Source organism: Artemia sp. Qi Xiang Cuo, chromosome 5 (genome assembly GCF_049724085.1).
Source record: "Artemia sp. Qi Xiang Cuo chromosome 5, ASM4972408v1, whole genome shotgun sequence".
NCBI classification, from domain to species: domain Eukaryota; kingdom Metazoa; phylum Arthropoda; class Branchiopoda; order Anostraca; family Artemiidae; genus Artemia; species Artemia sp. Qi Xiang Cuo.
In genome coordinates, this window is record NC_142798.1 from 45,581,671 (window position 1) to 45,606,478 (window position 24,808).

The 24,808-nt window shown below is 34.8% G+C and overlaps 1 protein-coding gene across 1 annotated transcript in view; it reads left to right on the plus strand.

Annotated features, from left to right (window-relative positions):
* LOC148952178 (pre-mRNA-splicing factor CWC25 homolog) overlaps nucleotides 1-19,533 on the plus strand; it is a 45,502-nt gene extending 25,969 nt beyond the window's left edge. The window contains exon 6 of the mRNA XM_089088869.1: nucleotides 17,121-19,533. Coding sequence (XP_088944995.1) covers nucleotides 17,121-17,235 — 115 coding nt within the window. The 3' untranslated portion in view covers nucleotides 17,236-19,533. The remainder of the gene's footprint in view (nucleotides 1-17,120) is intronic.
* The last annotated feature ends 5,275 nt before the right edge of the window (nucleotides 19,534-24,808 follow it).

Below are 24,808 nucleotides of genomic sequence, written 5' to 3' on the forward strand. Positions count from 1 at the left end.
AAAATCGTTAAGAGCCTTAATTTTGGAAAAAAAAAATCATTTGAGTAACCTTCTAGTTACATACATTTTAAGAGCATAAATTACGTCATGACCCCTAAGGAGTGGTCTATCGCTTTTAGCATCTATGACGCATGCAAAGTTACAACAAAAAAACATATCTAAGTATAAAGCACCAAGTGTAATGAGTCTATTTACAAACGGGGTACAAGCAGCTTCATAATAAATAGACGACAAAAACGTAAATTAAAAATTGCTCAAAATGAACAAACTGGACTATCAAGTGAGACAAGATCAAGAAATATGGTAGCAAGGATTACAATAAGTCAAAATGACGGTGAAGAACAAAGAAATATGCGGTTAGGAGATATGCGACAGTGGGGATCAGAACGAATTAAAAATGAAAGGAAGAGCAAAGAAATATGCGGTTAGAAGATATGCGACAGCGAGAATCACAACGAGTCAAAACCGAAAGTGAAGAACAAAGAAATATGCGATTAGAAGATATGGGACAACGACAAGCACAACGAATAAAAAACGAAAGTGACGTCTCGTGACTGAAAACTAAAGAATGACGTGATCATTATACTAATGCGTAATTAGAGAATCAAATATTTACAAGCCTGGCATGAAAGTGAAGAACAAAGAAATATACGGTTACAAGACATACGACAACAAAGGTCAGAACAAATCAAAAATGGAATTGAAGACCAATGAATTATGTGGTTAGATAGAATGTGTCGAAAATGAACATCAAGAACAAACAATTGTGCGGTTAGAAGACAACCGATAGCAAGAATGAGAACATGTCAAAAATGAAAGTGAAGAAAAAATTGCGCGATTAGAAGACATGCGAAAACGAGTATGAGAATGTGTCAAAAATGAAAATGAAGAACAAGGAATTATGCGGTTAGAAGACAAGCAAAAGACCAGATCAGATCAGAACGAGTCAAAAATGAAAGTGAAGGAGAAAGAAATGCTACGTTAGAAGAACAACGCCCTTGCAATTTCCAACGCCAACAAACTGTGGTACAAAACCCAGTGCAAACCTGCAAAGATGTCGTAAAGTACGCAAGCGTTAGTTACAAGTCATTAGGACCCTTCAACGTTGTATGTATTCACTGTGGAGCCCTCCATTTTCCTGAAGAGAGAGTAGCAAACAAAAATGACTCATAGAAAAAGTAGCCAACAAAGTTGATTCATTTTGAGATTGCTGCTCGCTTTGTCGAGTTGCATTGCCACCTCCATAATTTCCAAATGAATTGGTTTGCTTTTTTAAGGATGTCACTTGCTCTCTTAGCTGGACAAATTTGTCACAAAACCTATTGAGAGGCACATCCATCACTCACCCCTTAAGTTGATTTTGAACGACCTTCATATGGCCAAATGTACTTTTTAAACCCCGATGGAACTGTTGAAGAACGCCTTACACACTCTTTAAATTTTGGGATTTCTTAAACCCTAATGGATCTCTTGGAAGAAATATTGTGAGACACAAACAACTATTCCAAAAATTACATGAAAATGCGAGAAATGGAGGATGATATAAATCAACGTACTGCTTCACTGGAACAACAGCCTCGGTTAGAAGACAAGTGACAATGAGAATCAATATAGAAAATGCCTGCTACATAGCCGTGCCGGCAACCGGCGGGAGGCCGCCGGTCTCCCGATATATATTATCTTTATATGGTAGCAATAATTGTGTATGTATGTTTGTATTAGACCCCGGCGCCGCGCTGATGAGGGAAGACCGGTGGCGGCGGGGCCAAAAACAGCACGCCGCGCCGCGCCGCCGGTAAGGCGTCGGTGGCGCGGCACTAGGCAGATGTTAACAGCGTACCACCGTCGTGACCAACGTTGACCGTAAACATTAATGTTGCCAAAAGTCTTTATAAAATAACAGCTTAAATTTAGAACAGTATTTGAGCCTATTCATAAGTTCGAAAATTCACAAGTCGCTGGCAGGAAACTGGTCTTCTTCGTTATTTATCAAGAGAAGTAGAAATCTAGTAGAAACGAAATGGCTGTGGCGTTTCAGAACCCTTGCATAATACGAGTAGTTGAAGTATCTATTAGCTATGTATTCTTAACATAAATAATTATCAAAATTAGTAGTTTTTTTCATCGAGAATTACTGCATACAAAACTTCAAATACCGTATCACAAAATTCGTCAGTTATCTGGGTAAAAACTTTGAATATAACTTTGAACTTAGAAGCTTGATTTTTTTCATAATGCCCTTTGCTTATATCTGTTTTGTCACCTTTAAAACAGTTTAAATGGGCGACTTTGATATTGATTGTTTTTTTTTTGCTCTTTTGGATTCTTAAAAATCCTTCTTTTATTAAAAACTGGTTTTTCATTACAATTTAAAAAAATGCATTTTAAAGTTTTTTGGCTTCTTTATAGAATATATGTCATGTAGGCTAAGGCTGAACTACTGCTTTTTTATTGCAATTGGCTGCTCTTTTGGATATTATTCGTTTTTTTTTCTTTTGGGGATTCATTCCAAATTGTAAATTGATAAATACCTAATATCAGTCAAATTATAAACTGCATCTAAAATGAGTAAATTTATCAAATTGAAAAATACACGATGAACACTTCACATAAGAACACTTCAATTACAATGAAACAAAAAAACACTTAATGGTTTATTCGGTATGAAAAAAATGAAGTGCCAGCTATTTCCTGCTAAAAAATGAAAAGCTCATCCGTTTTAAATATAATTAAATGAAATAATATGCAGACTGAAGTAGCTCCAGGAAGATGTTGAGATTTTCATCCTAGTTCGTCACTTTTAATCCAAGCTAAATGTTAGGCCACTTAGTATCAGTTAATGAGTTTAAGCTTTGATTTCCAAATGCTCACAAGAATGACCAAATTTAAGAAAGTCGCAACAATGGGTAATCTGAGGTCAAAATACTTAAACACTGCTCTTTAATTCCCACCCAGGCTCAAAGCCTCTGCTATGGTCATTTCCAAGGAAATCTCCAAACAATTTCTTTTTAAAATAGTTTGCAAGTGTAATTAGAGGTATTTAACCTTTTTGGCTTTTCTTCAAACCTTTGAAAAAAATGTTATAATATTCCAAATGTTACATTTGTTATGTTTGTGCATATTTTTGGTAAGCATTTGTGGGGTGATCGAATTTTTAAACCACTGTAGATACGTAAGAACGTTGCAACATCTAGTACCCTGAGGTCATAAGACTGTCAAAGACTCCTCCTTGAACCTCCCAAATTGAAAGCTTTTATTATGACCTGGCCTTTTAATGTAACTTGGGCACTGAACCAAGGGCGCCATTGTCACTCATGCGCAAAGTTAGGTGGGGATGTCGATATCGCTTTCGTCACACCAATTCGTTTTGTGTGAATCTGCCTAGTACTTATGAATGAATTTTTTAAAAGTAAATCCGTTTCATCAATAAGAAAAAAAACGGGTTGGACGCATATTTCCCTTTCCCTTTGGACAATAAGACCATGTAAGTGCTGTATTAAGTATAACTCACAAAAATCTTGTTAATTTTGTCAACTTTTCAACTATTTGGCATCCCTGCTTTCAATAAATAAAAATCAAGGTACTATCACTTCAATATCATAGCCCCCTAGGCCCCCCCTCTGGATACCATCTTGATAGTATACCATCTCTGCTTTAAATAAAAAAAATAATTAACTTATTGGCACCCCTGCTTTTAAAAAAAAATCGAGTTATTATCATTTAAATATGATAGCTCACTACCCCCCCCCCTCTGGATACCACCTTGATAAAATGCCGTCTCTGCTTTAAATTTAAAAAAAATAACTTTTTGGGATCCCTACTTTCGATAAAAAATTTCGAGATATTATCATTTAAATGTAATACCCCCCTACCCTCCCCTCTGGATACCACCTTGATAGGAAACCGTCTCCGCTTTCATTAGAAAAATAAGTTACTTAATAGTTAACTATGTCACTATATGGTTCAAACAAACACGCAAAATAACGTTACACAGCTTAGTGTTCCTTGAGGGTATGAGTAAAGGGGTACAAAGACAACAAAAATGTCGAAATTATTCAGATACACCTCAAATTATTGGAAAACTGAGTCATAGATTCGCCTTGGAATTCAATAATATCCAAAGAATATAATTAAAAGGGAGTACACACAAAAGCCAAATTAGGCCAGTAGCCTATGAGAAATCGCAAAATACCCAAAACAATGAACAAGTCTTAATGGGGGACCCCGGGTCTATCAAAATATTTGAATGGTTTCCCAGGGAATTTGGTATCATTTTCTTCTGTCTCCACTTTAAATAAAAAAAATAATTATCTTTTTGGCATCCCTGCTTTCAATAAACAAAAATGATGTATTATCATTTAAAAATGATAGCCCCCTATCTCCCACCCCCCCCTATAAATTTTTTATGAATTATATTTTTGGGTTAACATCCGGTTCAATCTTTAATTCCCCAACCTTGTACAAAGCTTAGTCTATAGCTAAATTTTGTCTCAATAGACGGTTTTTTTTGGGGGGGGGGGGGGTAAAAAGTTTCAGAAAGAAGATTGTATTTTCTACCAGGCGTTCAACAATTGAGTATTAAACATTAAGAAAAACTTATCTAAAAACAGCAAAAAAAAAAATCTGCAAACTTACAGTTCAGCTGTAGAAACTATCTGTCGGCTGTCAATTTCAAAATCCAACTAAAGGCTGAAGCTGTATAGCAGTGAATTCGTTCTATAATTCTATTCAACTTGAAAATAAAATTCTTGACTACGAACGATGTTAGAAATAGCGAGTGGGAAACTACGTTCGAAATGAGTTAAACCCATTTCATAAAGACGATACTGTTTTTTGTCAACATATGAAGAACTGTGTATATTGCAATATTTGGAATTGCATTAGACCCCAGCGCCGTGCAATTTGCAATTGCATATTGCATCTGTCTGGTTTTTATGCAAAGTAACAAAAGAGAAGAAAATTAATGAACAAGAGAGTAGTGAAGAGTCATGGTATGCAAAGTAATATTTGGCATGGAAAGTCACTGGTGATAAATCGCTAGGGGTGGCACCGTGATTGCAGGATTTTTGGGGATTCGGGGAACCAAATTTTTTTTCGGGGTGACGCATAGATTTTTGGGGAAATACCCAAAAATTCAAGGATAGTAAAAACTCTGCTTAATTTTTAATCAGGAAAATCGAAATACTATACCACCCGAGAAGGAAAAGCTCTGACATTGTGGTTGACACAACAAAGAATATTCACACAAAAAGTTTAAACTCAACGAAACACCGCCATCGTCAGTGGCGGCGCGCCTGCGGCACGCCGGCGGCGATTCGACACTTCGGTGGCGCTTGACCGGGCCTCTCGTCGGCGGCGTTCGGTCGATCCGCTGGCGCGGTGCCGGGGTCTAGTTTGTATGTTCTCCAAAACGGCTCCATATTTTTTAGGGAAAATTAGTATCTTGGGATATTCTCGTATAAAAAAAAAACGATGTAGATAGGTTAGAAGTCTGAGAAAAGTCGTTAAGAGCCTTAATTTTGGTTTTTGCAAATGACGTCATGTTCTCTGTTAGTGCATCATATAAGTATTTTCTTATATGATGTCATGCATAGCATAAATAAAGATTGTTGAGTTTCCAACACAACAATTATTTTATATAATGTAATGTCTGTTGGAAGGCCCAAAAAACGAAAATTTGCAGTTGTAGTTGCTATAAATGATGATTCTTTTGAACCAACACCTGCACTATCATAGGTGGTAAGATGTGAAATTTGACAACCTGGACCATCAATTACGACAACACCCAATACGGACAGCTAAAGCAAAGGCCATTGCTAATTTGTCTGAAGTAATCAAAATCCAAAAGCGTGTCAAAATGAAAGTGAAGAACAAAGACACGGTCGGTTAGAAGATATGAGAAATCGACAATTAGAGCGTGTTAAAATGAAAATGAAGAGTAAAGACACACGAGGTTAGAAGACATACGACACCGAACAAGTGAGGGAGTCAAAAATGAAAATGAAGAGCAGCAAGTCAATGAAAATCAACCTAAACAGCGATAATCAAAACGTGTCAAAATTGAAAATCATAGAAATGAGGATTGGGTTTGGGATTTTGACATGGATAAGGTCATCAATGTCTACCATACCTTTGTTAAAAAAAATAAAAGTTCGGCGATATGTCTTTCATAATGACAAAAGACAAGCCAAGGCAAAACAAGAAGTTTTTGTCCCACCACCTGAACAATTAAAAGAAACAAAGATGGTCGTCAATGCCTTCCATACCTTGTAAAATCGGAAACCTGGACTAGATAAATCGTTGGAAGAAAAAGAAGTTTTTGTCCCACCACCTTAACAATTATAAGAAAAAAAGGTTCGACTACATGTATTTTAATGACAAAATACATGCCGAGGCAAAAGTTAAAGGTCCAATAAAAAAAAAAGTATTATAAAAGGGAACCACTTCTAATTTAAGGTTCATTTCGACGTTCTGAAATCAGAAAAGGCTCAAATTGTCTGCGTTTAGGAAACAAGTGACAGTGAGAATCTATATATAGAAGCCTGCCGCGTGCCTCATACCTTTTTAATAAAACACAGGTTTGGCGATGTGTATTTTATAATGACAAAAGATAAGCCGAGGTGTAACGAACCAAAACAATTGAAAATGATAGCGATGATGATTGGGTTTTGGAGTTTGACATGGATAAGGTCATCAATGCCTATCATACTTTTGAAAATCAAAAATATGGACTGAATAAATCGTTGGAAGAAAAAGAAGTTTTTGTCCCACCACCTGAACAATTTAAAAAAAACAAAGGTTGTGCGATATGCCTTTCATAATGACATAAGACAAGTTAAGGCAAAAGAAGAAGTTTTTGTCCCACCACCACCTGTACAATTAAAAGAAACAAAGGTTCGGCGATATGTCTTTCATAATGACAAAAGACAAGCCGAGGCAAAAGTTAAAGCTTCAATAAAAAAAAATGTAATTTTACAGAGACACTACTTCTAATTTAAGGCCCATTTGGACGTGATGACATCAAGAAAAGGCTCAAATTGTCTGCATTTACAGGACAAGCGACAGTGAAAATCTGTATATAGAAGCCTGCCGATATATATATATATATATATATATATATATATATATATATATATATATATATATATATATATATATATATATATATATATATATATATATATATATATATATATATATATACATATATACATATATATATATATATATATATATATATATATATATATATATATATATATATATATATATATATATATATATATACATATATACATATATACTATATATATATATATATATATATATATATATATATATATATATATATATATATATATATATATATATATATATATATATATATATATATATATATATATATATATATATATATATATGGTTCTAGGCGTTTACCTCCCCCCCCCCGGAAAATACCCCTCGTGGAAAATAAGGCTTTCCATATTTGAGAATTTTGTTTTATTTTCATTTTTTTAATTTCTGTAGGGGGAAGGAATTTTTGGTACTTGTGTATTATGAGCTACTCACTCAAGTTTACGCTGTGTAAAATTCGAGAACAAACCAGTTTTTTCGTTAGTTTTTTCGTTACTTTAGAAATAAGTTTGGGGTATACATTTGCACATTGGGGTGGAGGGGGGGGGGGTAAAGTATAGCAGGTCTGCATGCAAAATGTGTTTGGTACAATTGTTCTGCACATTAGATAGATAGATAGATAATTGTATTTTAAAGCCAAATATTCGGCCATGAACACAGTAAAATAACATAAATGAAAGGCACAAATAACATAAACTTTTATGAGCGATCATCATGAAACACTACATTAACTTAATAATGGTACTTAATGCTTGAAAAAACGGTCGTTGAAAAAAAAACAGTGTTTGACACTTGGAAAAAGCACTTAAATGAAATATTAAATTTACTTTATACTTTTTTTTTTTTTTTTTTTTTTTTTTTTTTTTTTTTTTTTTGTAGTTAACAAAATTTCCATATACCTCGCTCTTCTGTAATTTTTTAGTGGCCATATACCAAGAAAGAATTGTTTTCTGACTTCAAAATATCCAAATACTTTACTCCCCCCCCCCCTTATGTGCGAATATATAGCCCAAATTATATATTTCCCATGTATTTTTTACACAGCGTAAACTTGAGTGAGTGGCCCATAATGCGCAAGTACCAAAACTCCCATATATTATACATGTTGAAATGTCCCAGATGCTAAAATTTTATAACTTCAAACATTTAATATTGTTCCTACAAATACTTATAATATTTTTAATCATGTGTTAAAGAACTGTAAGTAAGGAGCGACCCTGCTCAATAATAACCGAAACTCTATAAAACGGAACTATGATACCAATAGATATATACCAATAGATAATCATGTTTGGTAGCAAACTGTAAGTAAGGAGCGACCCGGCTCAATAGTAACCGAAACTCTATAAAACGGAACTTTGATGCTAATAGATATATCAAAAGAATCGGAGTTTTATGCTGATTTCAAGTATATATGTTTCATTAAGTTTAATCTTACCCATCAAAGGTTACAAGACTGAGAAAATTTGCCTGATTTTTCAAAAAAGGAGGAAACACCCCCCAAAAGTCATAGAATCTTAATGAAAATCACACCATCAGATTCAGCGTATCAGAGAACCCTACTGCAGAGGTTTCAAGCGGATATCTGAAAAAATGTGGAATTTTGTATTGTTTTCTAGAAGAAAGATCACGGATCTGTGTTTTTTTTTCAGGGGTTATCGTATCGATTCAGTGGTCCTAGAATATCATGAGAAGGCTCATTCGAACGGGAATTAAAATTTCTAGTGCCCGTATTAAGTGACCAAAAAATTGGAGGGCTAGGCCCCCTCCCATGCCCCTTTTTTCTCAAAATCGTCCGATTTAAATTGTGTGATAGCCATTTTGTTCAGCATAGTTGAAATACCAAATAAATATCCTTTGGGGATATCATGACCCTTCCACAGCCCCTTGGGAAAGGTCCTTAAGTTACAAAATCTGCCTATTGTTTACATATAGTATTTGTTTTTGGGAAGTATGCATATATTTTTTTTGGGGGGGGGGATTTTCTACTGGTGGGATTTCCCTCGGGGATAATTTTCCATGGGGAGGGAGGTTTCCAGGGGTGAATTTTTTAGGTGAAATTTTACACTGGGGGAATTTGCCAAGATTTCCTATGCGAAATTCTTTTTATGTCTGACCCAATTTTACGCGTGGAGATGTTAAGGGTAATTGTCCGGGGTAAATTCTCACCAGGATTGAATTGTCTAGAGGAGGAATTTATAAATCCTTGAGAGAAGGAATTTTTTCGTGCAGGAGTAACCAGGTTTCCTGGCATTATTTAAAAAACGATCAGAAACTAAATAAAAAAAAGTTTTTTCAACTATAAGTAAGGAGCAACATTAAAACTGAAAACGAACAGAAAGTATTACGTATACGATGGGGGTTACTCCATCAAGAAACCTCGCTCTTTGCGCTAACGTTTGAATCCTGTCCGAATTCTTAAGAACGACTCCTAAAACACTATGTTCGTTTAATTAGAACATTAAGAAGTTTTTTTCAAAAGTACTAAAAACCTTTAGCGGAAAGAGCAAGGGCACCGGCAGAAAATTTTCCGGGGGGGGGGGAGCAAACGCCAAAATACCAGTGGTGGTAGGGAGACAAGAAATATATTTCAGAAAAAAAAATTTCGTAGGAATAAGTTTATTTTTAAATACTTTTAGAAAAAAACTCTCAAATAAAAAGAGCAATTACATTGCTTGCAAAATGAAACAAAATACAGTAAATTTTAACAAGGATTCTTGGCAAAAGTATCAATTTATTTAACCAGTTATATATTTAATTATTATGCATTTAATCTTAAAAGAAAATCAAACTCAAATCAAAATTACAGAAAGATTTATTGCTTCCGTAGATTATAACAGATGTAGGCTTGTCTTTATGCAATTCCCTATGCCTTTGAAAAGTTTACAGAAGGAGTGGAGATGCTCAAAAATCATCCTGCCTGCATAGATACCACGTTTTGATTTTATAACGGCCTTGTAAAATGTACCTCTTTCATAACAGGACAATTCTCCCTCCCCCGAACTTAAATCTCTTATATGTTCAGACATTAAAAAAAATAGAATAGTGAAAGAAAAACAAAATTTAAACTTACTATCCAGCTGCCAAATTAACCCTCTTTCTTTTTAGTGTCCTATTCAACTGAATAAAATGAATTGGTTAACAAAACTTTCGTCACAAGAGAATCTTATCAAATAGTTTGTGATAAAAAAAAAATAAAACTGGAATTAAAAAGTGACTCGGACGAATATTCACCAAGACTAAAAATAGAATTCTCATGACAATTACTACATTAACAATAATGCTCTTTTATGCTGCTTCGAAATATATGAAGTTCTTTTAATTTATTGTTACCCACCCAAAACCAAAAATCCGAAGAAATTTGACTTATTTTTGAAAAAAAGGGGAAACAAACACCTCCCAAAAAGCAAGTGATCTTATTAAAAATCTTTTCATTTGATATATCACATCATAGAACCCTACTATAGAACTTTCAAGCTCACATTTTCAAAATGTGGAATTTCGCTTTTTTTTTTTTTTTGAAGAAGCATAGTTGATGCATGTTTATTTGTTTTGTTTTTTAGAATAAGCATAGTTGATGCATGTTTATTTGTTGTTTTTTTTAGAAGAAGCATAGTTGATGCATGTTCATTTGTTTTGTTTTTTAGAAGAAGCATAGTTGATGCATGTTTATTTGTTTTGTTTTTTTAGAAGAAGCATAGTTGATGAATGTTTATTTGTTTTGTTTTTTTAGAAGAAGCATAGTTGATGCATGTTTATTTGTTTTGTTTTTTATAAGAAGCATAGTTGATGCATGTTTATTTGTTTTTTTTTTTGAAGAAGCATAGTTGATGCATGTTTATTTGTTTTGTTTTTTTAGAAGAAGCATAGTTGATGCATATTTATTTGTTTTGTTTTTTAGAAGAAGCATCGTTGATGCATGTTTATTTGTTTTTTTTTTCACAGGGGTGATTGTATCAAACCGAAGGTCGAAAATATTTGGGAAGGAGCTCATTCAAACGTGAATTTAAATATCTTTTTTAAGTGGCCATACAGATTGGGCCAGGGAAAAGTCTTTTTTTCTTGCTATTTTAGGGCCCCAAACTACGACTTTACTTCTAAGAAGAAGAATTTGCTATCAATTTAGAATTCTGAGAGGCTAATTGATTTAAAAATATCAATTCCCAGTTGCAAAAGAAGCAATGCCACACGGTGGCAGTACTGGATTTAACCAGAACGATTAACTTTATTTGTAATGAAAATAGACTACGTTTGGTGATCTGTAATTGCGTATCAGCTATAATGAGGGGGGAGGGAGTCATTGTTTAGGTGGGGGTAAGGTAGATTCCTAAAGAAGTATGTTTTAATGGACAAACTGCTTACTGTCCATGAGGCTTCAGATAAATCTTGAAATAGGTGGGGGGGGGGGAGTAGGAATTAATTAAATTGTTTCTCTGTTCAGCTAAAATGTTACATTCCCATTCTACCAGCACAGAGTTGCAAAATACAAAGCAGGTCATCCTCAGCGCCACTAGGATCTTTTTGTAGGGTGGCAAAGATTGCAGGGACCTTAGTTTTCAGCAATTGTAAACGGTGTTATTTTCTTTTTCTATTTATATGAAGTACTGTGGTTTATCTTAACAAATGTATGTAATGTATTTATCGATAAGAAATACTATTGTATAGGTTGTGATGATTTCAGTTACGTAGAAGATCAAAGGTCTCACAGAATTTCAATCCATACAAACAATAATATTCCTTTTCATCCAACCGAAATTCTTTAGTAAAAATACCAACAAGGAATTTTTACTAGAATTACTATTCATCGCCAATTTTTTGAGTATAAATTTTATCCAAAATTGATATTGCGAATTTGAACTTAGGACGGTATTAATGAACGTAAAATTATTAAAAGCAATATTTTAAAAGCAATTAACCATGGATTCATGGGACCGGTACCTCAAATTATATCCTGGTTAGGCCTGGGTATGATTTGGGAAACAATCAGAAATTAAATAAAAAAAAGAGCTTTTCAAATGAAAGTAAGGAACAAATTTGAAAGCTCTTTGAACAGATTACTCTTTATATGAAGGGAGATGTCTCCTCCTTAGCTTCTTACTCTTTACTCTGAAGTTTAGCTTTTTTCAAATTTTAAAAGAAATTGTGCAATTGGAGAAATAATATTTTTCAAAGCACTAAAAAACTTTTGTTTAATGAGCAAGGTATCGAGAATGGGGCAGTCCCCCTTATATACACATCAATTTAGATTTGTTATAACTTTTAAACTTGCTCCTTACTTAGGTTGAAAAACCTTCATTATTTTTTTAATTACATTTCATGAAACTGTAAAGTTTCATGAATAAAATACTTTTGGTAACACAGAAAAAACGATCAATATTTCAATGACCTCTGTTTGGATTTTGAGTGGTAATCAAACTGTTCGTGGTAACGAACTGTAAGTAAGGAGCGATCCGGCTCAATAGTAACCGAAACTCTTAAAACGGATTTTTATACCAATAAATATAACGAAAGAATTGACTTATCATGCTGATTCCAAATATATAAATTTCATTAAGTTTAGTTTTACCCATCCAAAGCTACGAGGCTGTGAAAATTTGTCTGATTTTCGAAAAAAAGTGGAATGACCCCTTTGAAGTCGTAGAATTTTAATAAAAATCGCACCGTCGGATTCATCGTATCCAAGAAACTTATTGTAGAGGTTTCAAGCTCATATCAGCACAATGTGGCATTTTGTAATTTTTGCCAGAAGAAAGATCACGGATGCGTCTTTATTTGTTTCTTTGTTGTTTTTTTCCATGGGTGATCGTATCGATCCAGTGGGTCTAAAACGTCGAGAGAGGGCTGATTCTAACTAAAATGAAAAGTTCTAGTACTCTTTTTAAGTGACCAAAAAAATTGGAGGGCAACTAGGACGATTTTCCCAAAATCGTCCGATCAAAATTTAGAAATAGCTTTTTTGTTCAGCATAGTTGAAAGGCCCAATAACTTTGTCTTTAGAGATACAATGACGCCCTACAGCCCCTGGGGAAAGGTTTTTAAGTTATAAAATTTACCTTTTGTTTTATTTGTTATTGGGAAGCATGCATACATTTTTCGAGTGGGGAAGAGAGGACGAATTTTCTGCTGGAAAGATTTTGCACTGGGAGAATTTTCCATGGGGAGGGAAGTTCCCAGGGGGTGAAATTTTCAGGGGGAAATTTTACACTGGGTGAATTTGCCAGAAATCCTATACGAATTTTTTTTTATGTGTCTTGCTTTTTCTTTACCGATTCAATTTTAGTCGTGGAGATTTTAAGGGTAATTGTCCAAGATAAATTTTTGCCAGGATATTTCTATGGGAAGGGGGACTTTTCCGTGGAGGGGGAGCCAGGTATCCTGGCGTTGTTTAAAAAACTATCAGAAATTGAATAAAAAAAAGTTTTTCATCTGAAAACAGGGAGCAACATTAAAACTTCAAACGAACAGAAATTATTACGTCTATGAAGGGAGTTGCCTCCTCCTCAACACCTCGCTCTTTACACTAAGGTTTAAATTTGGTCCCAATTGTATAAAAAAAAATAACTCCTGAAACACAAGCGTCTTTTGATTAGAACGATAAGTAACTTTTTTTTAAAGGGCCGAAAAAAAGTAGCGTGAAGAGCGAGGTGTTCAGAAGGAGGGCAACCCCCCTAATATAGGTAATAATTTCTGTTCTTTTCAAGTTTCAATGTTGCTCCTTACTTTCAGTTGAAAAAACTTGTTTTTTTTATTAATGAAGCTTAGAGACAAACATTTTTCTAAAGGCAATGGAAAAAATATGTCAATTAAAGTAAAAGTGTATAAAAATGAAAACTAGTAATTAATTACAAAAAAATTGCCTACTTACAAAAACTAAGATATAACTCCCAGCAATCAATTCTGCTTAGCAATGTCGGAGCGTTGGACGGATATTTTTTAACAATATCGACAGTTTTGGACTTGGTTATCAAACACCAAAATATTTAATACCTTTAGACTCAATTATTAAAAAAAAAAAAAAAAAAAAAAAAAAAAAAAAAAAAAGAACGCATTATCAAAGTAGTTTGTTCAAAGTAAAACATTGAAACTAAAATTAAGAAAACCAAATAAAAAAATTTAATTCATTATTTTTAGAATACCAAACACCAATATATTTGACACATTTATACTTCAGAAGTGTAAAAAATTAAATCTTTTTCAAAGTGACAACTAGATAAATATAATCACTCCGGGAAAAAAAAATCTGATGGGAAGGGGCGGGGGGGTAATGCCACAAAAGTACGTTTTGGGCTCATACTTTCCAAATTTCTGTGAGAAGTGTTTGGGTTCAGTATGCAAGAAATAATTTATCCTAACTCATCGAAGGCAGAGGGCACTTGCACAGACAAGTCTGTTTTACCCAATACCTGGGTCATTATATAAAAAAAATCCACCTAATGTTCTCTCACTAATCAGATCACAAATCCTTTATATCTCCCAGTTGTAGCTAGTCGTTGGGAGATACTTCTAATGCGCACAAGGGTTAGGCACTTTGAACCTTCTTGATCATTGCGTGTGGGGGAGGCTAAAGCCTCGAAACACAGTTTATAGACAGTAAGCTTATCGCAGATCATTTCTGGTCTTTGGTCTCGGTGCGAACAAAAAGCTCCTCCCACTTATTTCTGCCTTAGCGGATTAGTCTGTTATCGTCAATCACAGAGAAATGGTTACCAAGTGCATTATTCGTAATTGCGAAAGCAGAAAAAAACTTGGTGAGCCAGACAAGTGGTTTTCAAGTGTCCAATATCACAGTTATGAATTAATTTATATAAAATTTATTAATAAATATATTATTTACCTGGACTCACCTGATCGGCATATGTCGGATTTTATAAAAAAGGGGGCGGGGGGGTTGATGAAATTTGTGAAAATAAGGAATTTGTTTTTCTTATAATAACTGGTGGAATTGGTGTGATGGTTTCAGGGGCGGATCCAGGATTTTTTTAGGGGCGGGTGCAAAATAGGTTGATCCGACAAACTTACGTTAGGCGCAAGTTTAATTAATGCAAACTTGCTTTAATCAGGTAAATTACACTACTTTAGACTACTTTACGGGGGTAACCCTCGCCCCCCCCCCCTCTGGATCGGAAACTGGATAGTTTATCATTTTTTTTTCACTTCGTGCTATTTATTTTATCATATAATAATCTCAGATAATAATAAAATTTCATCGCTTTATGGCATTTTTCAAATAAAACTTATTTTTTAATTGATTATCGTCGTAAATTTATTCCTTGTCTTTCTTTCCATTCTTAAACCAATGTTATATTTACCTTTTGCATTATTACAGCCCACTATATATACATTCATATAAATTTATATGCAGTTTTACCGCCATACCAATTATTCTCCTTTCCTTTTTTATTCTTTAATAATAATTTCTTGTCGTTTTGAGTTTGAATTATTGTAAGCTTCTATTTCTACTGATCTTAAGTTTAATATGGCCTTTACTTTTCTTTAAAAAAAACTTTCCTTTTCGTAAAGTTTTCGTAGTATATATATATATATATATATATATATATATATATATATATATATATATATATATATATATATATATATATATATATATATATATATATATATATATATATATATATATATATATATATATATATATATATATATATATATATATATATATATTTATATTTATATCGGCGCGTACAAACAGCTCTTCTCATTTGATCTGCCATCTGCGGTCCAATTACCCTGGAACACGTATTTTGGCAGAAACTTCCTCAAAATGCCTTTGAAACCAACTTGAGACTTCGAAACCTATTTTTAATTCCTAAAAACATCTAATAATAACATTACACTACTAACTACCGGTTTTAATATATGTATTGGAATAAATTAATTTAAAATTAGTTTCTTCAAAATTAGTGTTCCAACGTTGAAGCCAAGTTTCGCGTCCAAGAGAAATCTGACTTGTCTACCCGTGAAAAGATCTGACTTCGCTTATGTTTATATCTGCCAAAACGTTCTCCAGAGCACTCGCACCCCGGTCCAGGTTTTTATAATGGGTGAGATAGAGAATGATCATACTGCTAATTATATAAACTGTGCCTCGAAATGTAAACTTTTGGCCCAGACTCTCCAAATTTCCATGATATTTTTTTTTTACCAATATCTCTTTTCTTTGTCTCTTTTGTTTTGTTTGAAAAACTGCTTCTTTTAATATTTTGGTCGTAACTTCGCCAAGGCTGAAGGCTCTCTCATATAAAAGTCAAATCACAAATTCTTGACACCTCTTACTGATAGATAGTCTCTGGGGCATACTGCCAATGAACCCTTTGTCTTAATGGCGGGCATTCGACAAAACAGGAAGAGCCAAAGCTTGCAAAATGAACTTGAGGGATCGTTGATACTTGTTAATTATTCAGAACACACTCAAGAATTGTAGATCTGAGAAAACCTGTTTCATAGCCAAAAAGACAAGTGACGGATGACGGAATGCATTGCAATTATATAATTTGGGCTATACATTTGCACATTAGGGGGGGGGGGGTAAGGTATTTGGATAGCGTGAAGTTAGGAAGCAGTTCTTACTTCGTAATATGCAGAATAATTGTAGCTAACACATTTTGCGTGAAGTCCAATGCATTTTGTCACCCATCTCTTGTCTTTTTGGCTATGAAACCGGTTTTCTAAGATATAAAATTCGTGAGTGTGTTCTGAATAATCAACATGTACCAATCGTTTCCTCTACATGATTTTGATAACTAAAGATTTTTTTATTTTATTTTTTGATTTTGTTCGATTTGGGACCCTCGATCATTCGGTGTAGCTCCATAAAGTATAAGCTCCGTAGGTGGTCTATGTTGAGTCTGGGAAACCTTGCTGGTTTTCCTTACGAAAACTTGCCACCCCTAAGTGCGAATTGTGCTGTACTTAAAATTAGTCAATGTGAGCACATTGACGGAATCTAATTTTTGTTTGTCTTTCAGGAGAGAATTGACTAAAGCAGCCAGCATTGGTTCAGTTGAGAGTCGAATTAAGGCAAATGTGGCCAATATTCAAAGAAGTAAAACTGCCATGGAGACAAATTTTGCACGGCGATAGGCTGAAATTGTTTAATTCTATTCATATATAAATTTCTTTTATTAACTTCCCCATATAAATCCTTGTTCAAAATGGAATTTAAGGTCTAGTAAGGAAATATGTGCATTTTCAATTGTATCTATTTATTCAACTGTCTACATTTATGTAATTTGTTCGGTTGAATTTTACACGTTTTTTCAGAATTTGCAAGAAAACTGATTGGGTATTCTTGATTACTCGAATCATTTTAGAACATGTCTGAAAATCTAAACCCTTACCCTCCTGTTCAAAAAGACGCTCAGGCTTAAACACAGGTGCATACAGTTTCAATGTTATTGAGGGAGGCTGATATCAGAGGAGTTTTCTCGAGCAAAAGAGGATTGTCTCTGAACTGGTTATCTAAATGCTAAAATTGAATTTATAACATGAAATCCTTGTTTTTTCTGGTTAGGTCTTCTTTTTATTTGCTAATAACTTTTTAATATAGCAAGTTGCATATTGATAATGCATGTCCTGGAAGCAGTGTCAGTAATTATTCTGAAGCGACGGTGCATTGGAGCCCGATAGAAACTGGTTGTGGAGACACCAAGTTAAGCAGCCCTGCGTCGCACAGTGTGCTCTGAGCATCGGAGAGTGAGGTTAGGCCTGTTTGTGAGAGGTTTTTTATTCGTGTACAAATAAAAATGTAGCGCTCATCGGAAAAAATATTTGCGATCAAGCTGTACATGAAACCTAGCAAAACCTCAGCGGAATTTGTTTCTATGAACAAGAATGCTCACAAAAAAACACGTCCTGTTAGATCGGCCAGTGTTTCGGTGGTAAGGGTGGTAGAGGTGGTACGCGCAGGCCGATAGTCCGCTATTCACATGGCTGATGATGCGACTCGACTGAGGGAACCACTTGAACTCAGACAGACGACCAAGCGTTCGTTTAATGCCCGTCACAAAAGCTTAAGTTCATGAAACCCTTAAAAACCGTATCGGCATGCGGAAGTTATGTTCAAAAATGGTTCCAAAAGTGCTCCCTGAGATCAAAATTCACGCTGCAGGGAAACGTGCCAAGAATTCCTTGTCAGGTGCAAACGTGACCCAACATTTTCGACGACGTCATTAGAGTTAACGAAAGTCGGGTATTTGAATTCGATCTGGAGACAAAAAGGCAACCATCAGTCACACTGGTCCTCCTTTCCTTGCCCAAAGAAAGATAGGGTGAGCAAATCAAGATCATCGTAACTTTAGCATTAACAAGCTGATTCATCACAAGTTTGTAGAACCTGGAACCGGAGTGTATGTAAAGTCCTTAAAAGACTCAAACATAAGGCCTCCGGCCAGACATCGCAGACAGCTGGAAGCTGCACCACGATAGTGCTCCATCCCACAGTGCCGTCAACGTGTCGTAAGCCGATTTTTCTCGTGTTTTTCTTTTCTTTTTAGTCAACATTTGGATATTTGAATAATCTATCTCCATTCTGATGGTATTAAGAATTTTCGTACAAATTTCCACATTGTAGCATTGAATACTTTAGGTTTTATTCCAGCCTTTAGTGATCTGGACAGGTTTATAAAGCTTATACATCTCATTTGTAAAGAAAGTATTGTTATGGAGGGTTCGGTATTTCTCAGGTATAGACTTGATAGTAGAATGTCGCATATAGAAGTCCACCTTTTCGTTTATAATCCTAATAGAAAAACAAGTATTGAAGAGTTTTAATGTTTTAAAAATGAAATACCGTACTATTTTTCGTATTAAATTTCCTTTCAATAAATCTTTATACAACTGATATTTATTGAGTTTCTTCATTTAATTTGAGTTTTAATTACACGAATTAGGTAAGCACCATTAATGAATACGCTAAATAAACATATGTTATTTAGTTCTAACTAGTAAATAAAGCAAATTTTTCATTGTTAATGACTTAATAACTTTATACATGGTATTATTCACCGAGATAGACAGGTTATCTGGCACTACAGTATATATGGCTGAGCGCTGCTATCTACCTTGATCGCATGAAAAAATGTTTGGAGCAAAATTTGTCACAGATTTAATGCGCTGCAGTTTCTGTAATAGATGTTAACATCATTAGAGCAATAGAAATCTAGATAATCGTGAAAAACCAATTTTGTGACCTTTTATCTTCAATAATTTCCGATACAGACACTGGCTTTCAGGAGACTTTCGAGATAAATTTTAGAATGGCAAAATGAAGGCGTATACAAATTTCCAGCATATTACCTCTCATTCAAAAGTTGATCCCATTTTTGTTTAAGGCCGGACGGTAAGATTCCTGAAAATTAGCTAAGCAGAAGGATCTTACTGTAAAAAAAGGGGGCGGTTATTCTTTGATGAATGCAAACGGGTTTAGAAGGCTGTCCTTAACCTGACTCTGCAAAATTTGAATAGCAGGGTTTCAAGCTGTCACCTAATTTTAGAAGACAAATCGCAAAAAAGGTAAAAAGCGGACAGATATGAAGAATTTTGTTTCACTCTCAGTATTAGCCTTTAGTCAAGTTGAGGAAAGACTAGCTATTGGAGGTTTATCGTGCGGGGGTCACCACTTTTAAAGGCAAAAATGGCGCAAAGAGTTACTATGCCACTTACTGGAGGGGGAAGATCCCTCTTTGGCCCCAAATTAGTGGGATTTCCGCGGTTACTCCAACGGTTCCGTATATACCAACGTGATCGGATGGTCTATGGCCACATTTAAAGCCAAAGTTTACCGATAAGATTTCTAACTAACTCTTTTAGTTTCGACATAAGCTGAAAAGTTAAAACAATACATAAAAAAATCTTACTGTATTAACAATCACGCTGTATATAAAGAACTGACTAAAAAATGGACGCTTCCTCCCAGCCCCCTAGCCGCAGCACGTGGCAGTGGTTACGAGGGTGGTAATGAATCTTTCCAGCCAATCCTTGGACTTACTAATCTACTGGCCGACCTCCCTAACTGCGCAATTTTTCCCTCGTGGTCTATTAAGCACGTACGCAGTTAAGAGGACCCAAAATGGCGTAAAAAAATAATAGGAAAATTAATATTTATTACTTAAGGAAGGAAAATAATGAAGGGGCCAAAAGAAATGAATCTGGGAGGGACATTTATCTGGAAAAAACTGGGACCAAGGGTTCCAACACTAGCAATTTAAGAAAAAAGAAGAATCGATTAAAGAAAAACGTGAGGACGATTGATAAAACATTGACAAGAAAAAATATGCTTATTTAGGGTAAATTATTTGACAATTTATAGATTATGCAATTTTTTGATTGGTTACATAGGATTTGTTATTAGGAAAGGGAAAATGTTCTATCCTAGTTGTGTCACAAAAGAGTAAGGGTCTAAATGTGAAACTTCGTAAATGCTGAGGGGTATTTCGAACTAAATAAAAGACCACTGTGTGCATCCTGGTAAAAAAAAATAATTATTTAGAGAAAAAAACGTAAGGATAATTGATAAAATACTGACAATGAAGAATAGGGTTGTTTTGAATACCCAAATTTTATACTATTTTTTACTCAAAAAGGCAATTAGCTTCTTTTTTTCTGTCGCAATTCCAATCTTTGATTTGAATTACTATTTAACATACTACTTTAAATGTCACCTTAGTCAAATTCAAGAAAATTCGATCTAGCATACAAATCCAAACAATATTGATTAATAAAGCCTATTTTCGTTGGGAATTACATTTTTTATGCTGAAAACTACATAAACCTTAGTAATTTCAAAAATTTGATGGACTGCGAATACGAATCAAAATTTCAACGAAAAAATTAGGTCGTTTTGACCGGTTTAAATTCCAGCAAAAAAATTGTTGGAAATCCAGTTTATTTTTTAGAGTGTACCCCCACTCCTACTGTCACTACTAATACTACTACTGCTACTTACGATATTACGGTGGTATAAAGGTATTACGGTGAAAGTTTCAGGGAACATTGACTAAATCAAAACACACTATTTGCATGCAAGCTGTCAAAGGAGCCTATCAGTAATACCATAGGGCCGGTGTCGTGTATTAAATTGAAAACTTATGGGATACATTGAGGGGGAGGTTTGACTTACTCAAGAGCACTATGTGCATGCTGCAACTGCTTCTACTGCTGCTACTACTAGTGCTATTGCTAGTACTATTATTACTATTACTAATACCAACTCTTCTACTACTACTGTCAACGTCTCCTGATCTGGTACATGACCTCCTTGTACCCTCTCCCCCTTTCAGGAGCCCTGTATATGTGTGAACGACAGATCCCTTAAATGTATATGCATATGATGTTTTCTTTTAATAGTTATATTTATCATTAGAAAAAGTGTCCTGAACTACAGCGTAAAGCATTGTTCCAAAAAGGAAGCCATACAAAGAGGTGAAATAAATAACTGGAAGGGCCAAACAGAGTATATTTCTTCAGCCGCATCCCTTCTCCCTCCAAAAGAGCAAAATATGATGTCCAAGACAACCATTGTCTCCCTATTATCCCAATGATAACGTAAAAGTCCAACTATAGAATCGATTTTTCAAAGGTTCCAAATTCTGCAAAATAAAATGAACATATGACAAAGACTAAAAAAGAAAAGATAAGGAACTCATCTTTGTAAACGACAAGATCTTGAAACAACAATCTTATTAAAACAATAAAAAAAAATAGGCAAAACGGCTGCTTCCTCACTTATGTTGAAACCTTATGATAAAACAGTAAGAATTATAGTGGTACGGCTTTTAATTTTTTTTTTTTTTAATATGATAGTACGCGGTTCAAAAATTCATTCAAGCTGAATTCCTTAAATAAACATTAATTTATCAATACAAAACTAAGTCAATTGCTTCAATGGAATGGTTCCCGAATGTCCATGCTTCTTGGAACCCTACCATCACCTATTTCTGGCAGAAATGCTTCAAAGAAGAATATTTCTAGCTTTGGTAGCATTTTCTGTGACCAAAACTCCATGTCACGAACTATTCGCTCCATATATATTGGACCTTTACCAAAATATAACACAAAATATGCAATTTTGATGTCTGAACACTCAAGTTGCATCTGAATCTGGTAATAATCTGCATCTGAAACTGGACTTTTGTGATTCCAACCACTCAGTGATACATCGATCTTTGGCTGTTATGGGATATTTAACCTCTATTATGGCTTTTTCACCAGATGGGAACAGAACTATACCGTCAGGACTAGCAGCCAAAAATGTGAAACTTTGGTGGATATGTAAGCCAGTAGGACTAATTTTGCAGTCAAACGTTATTTCAAAGGACGGCTTTGCCTTTGGTTCATGGATATGACCGTGTTCGATTGCTTTAATTCTGTATTGTTTAGGATACAAAAGCTGTTTCACTACTGGAGCTACTTTCATAACAAGCCGCTTGCAAATAAGCCCTGCTACTGAAGAAGTTGTTTTATTTTTTCTCTGCAGCTGCCAACTATTGTCGATACAGAGTCCCTGAAGGCGTGTGGTTTAATCAATCTGGTAAATCTCTTACTCTGAACACTGTAAGCCCTGAAAAACAGCTACTTTTGCATTTTCAAAAGTTTCTGCGTCAAGATCTGGAGCAATTGCATTGGCACCAAAGTTTTTATCTTCTCGGCTAGCAATCTTTCCTGAAACACTGCCGAATAGGCGCGTTTTGGCTTTACACTGTTTTTCCCTTAGGCTAGTCATAATTCTTTCACCTATAAGTTTTTTCAATTGAGGAGTTGGGGTTGCTCCTATCCCTTCCCTAAAAATTTCTTGGTGACCTAAATGCCCCTTTGAATACCGTATTCCTGCAGCTGTAACACGGTTATTATGACGCCCCCTTTTGCTAGCCATTATATTTTTTCCGCCTATAAGACTCCTAAAACCTCTGTTTTTAAACATTTACAAGCATGATTGGCTTGAATCACCACCGGGGTGCTTGAATCACCACCGGCTATAAACTGTGTATATCTTAGTTTATGCATAGCTGGTGCAACACGAAAGGCCTCTTCCAGTATGTCTGATTCCATCGTAGTGCTAGAATTCCTCCAATTTATAGAACATGTATGTTCATGAACTGAAGTAGATTCTTGCTGTCGATTTGTCATGTACATAAGTAATACGTGTTTATAATTCCTACATGAAGGAGTCTTTTTGAATAGAATCCAATACAACACCACAACCAGATAATGCAGTTTATCTTTTACTATAACTTCGTGTGCTCCAACTTTCATCAACTATAACACATGTGTCGACTATTCCGTTGGAGTCAATCTTTCCATCAGCCTTCAATGCCATTCGACGTCCTGTTTTACCGTTTTCTAGCAAATAATCATGAAGCGTTTTCTCTATGGACTCCCCGATAATGCTTTCGTACTTGGTATATGTTTTTTTTGCGATGAGCAGTTAGTTCAAATTGTAGAGAAAAGTTCTTGAATCTGGGCATGACTCATGCAGGCGTTTATAGCACCAACTACAACTTCCTTGTTGATTATTCTCGACCCAGTTTCTTTTTGTTGCCTCTTTTTATCCAAACCTCTAATTGACCAGTCGATTTTTTTCCGTTTCAGTCTGAGCGGTCGTTTATTTGACAGTTCTGTTTTTTCCTCTTGTGTCAGGTTACTGCTCCTAGATTTCGCATCTTTTTTTTATTTCACTGGGATGTCAGTGTGAAGCATAGCTTCTTCTTGGAAAAATTCACATTTGAAGATAAAGCGGGAGCGCAAACCAACAATGTGCCCTCTGTCGAACATCGTGTTTGAAAAAAAATTGAAGTCTTGATTGAAGTCAAGATTGAAGCTGATAATCATCCTAACCAAGTAAGCTATGGGAAAAGTTTGTGTAAATATTTGCATTCAACTAAAAACACGTTTTACGAATGATTATGATTTAGAAGCATCGTTTCCCTCCAAGAGCACCAATCATTCCCCTATTTCTGTTGTTATCGGAGTCTGTGCCTCCCACTATACATTACCCTTTCCTGTGGTAAATTTATGTATTCATATTTGAGTGGTACCTAGGAATTTTGTTCTACCACTTTTATACTAAAGGTGAGAAAAATCCCCCTCCCCCCCAAAAAAAATGCGGAAAATACCTCCCCTCCCTCGGCTGGATGGTTTCCGATCACTACTCTACGAATTTTCGACCAGTCATACAGTATTTCTTTTCAACTCCCTGTAAAAAAAAAAAAAAAAAAAAAAAAAAAAAAAAAAAAAACTATGCATTAGAAAATGTATGTTCTAACTATATGACGGAAATTGTGAGCAAGGATTTCCATTAAGATTTTATTTTTCGACTACTTATAAACAAGAACGTACCCAGTATTTGTGTTTGGAGGTAACAAAAACCTTAAAAAACATACCAAAAATTTGTTGGTGCGCATTTTTGCTACATTTTTTTGGAGGGGGCGGGAGATTCAAACCCGGTATATACCCCTTCCCTGGATACAGCCTATATAAGACTCTAACTTCTGTTGTTACGACTGCAAGAAGTGCAAGGCCTTCAATAGGAAAAAAATTGTGTCAAAAAGACGCTACAAAACTAATTAAGCGACACCTACGAAATACTACCATCGCTTTCTTCACTTCTTGTTACGACATTTACTTTTTATTTACCAGACTAAATAGGCCTACACATAAA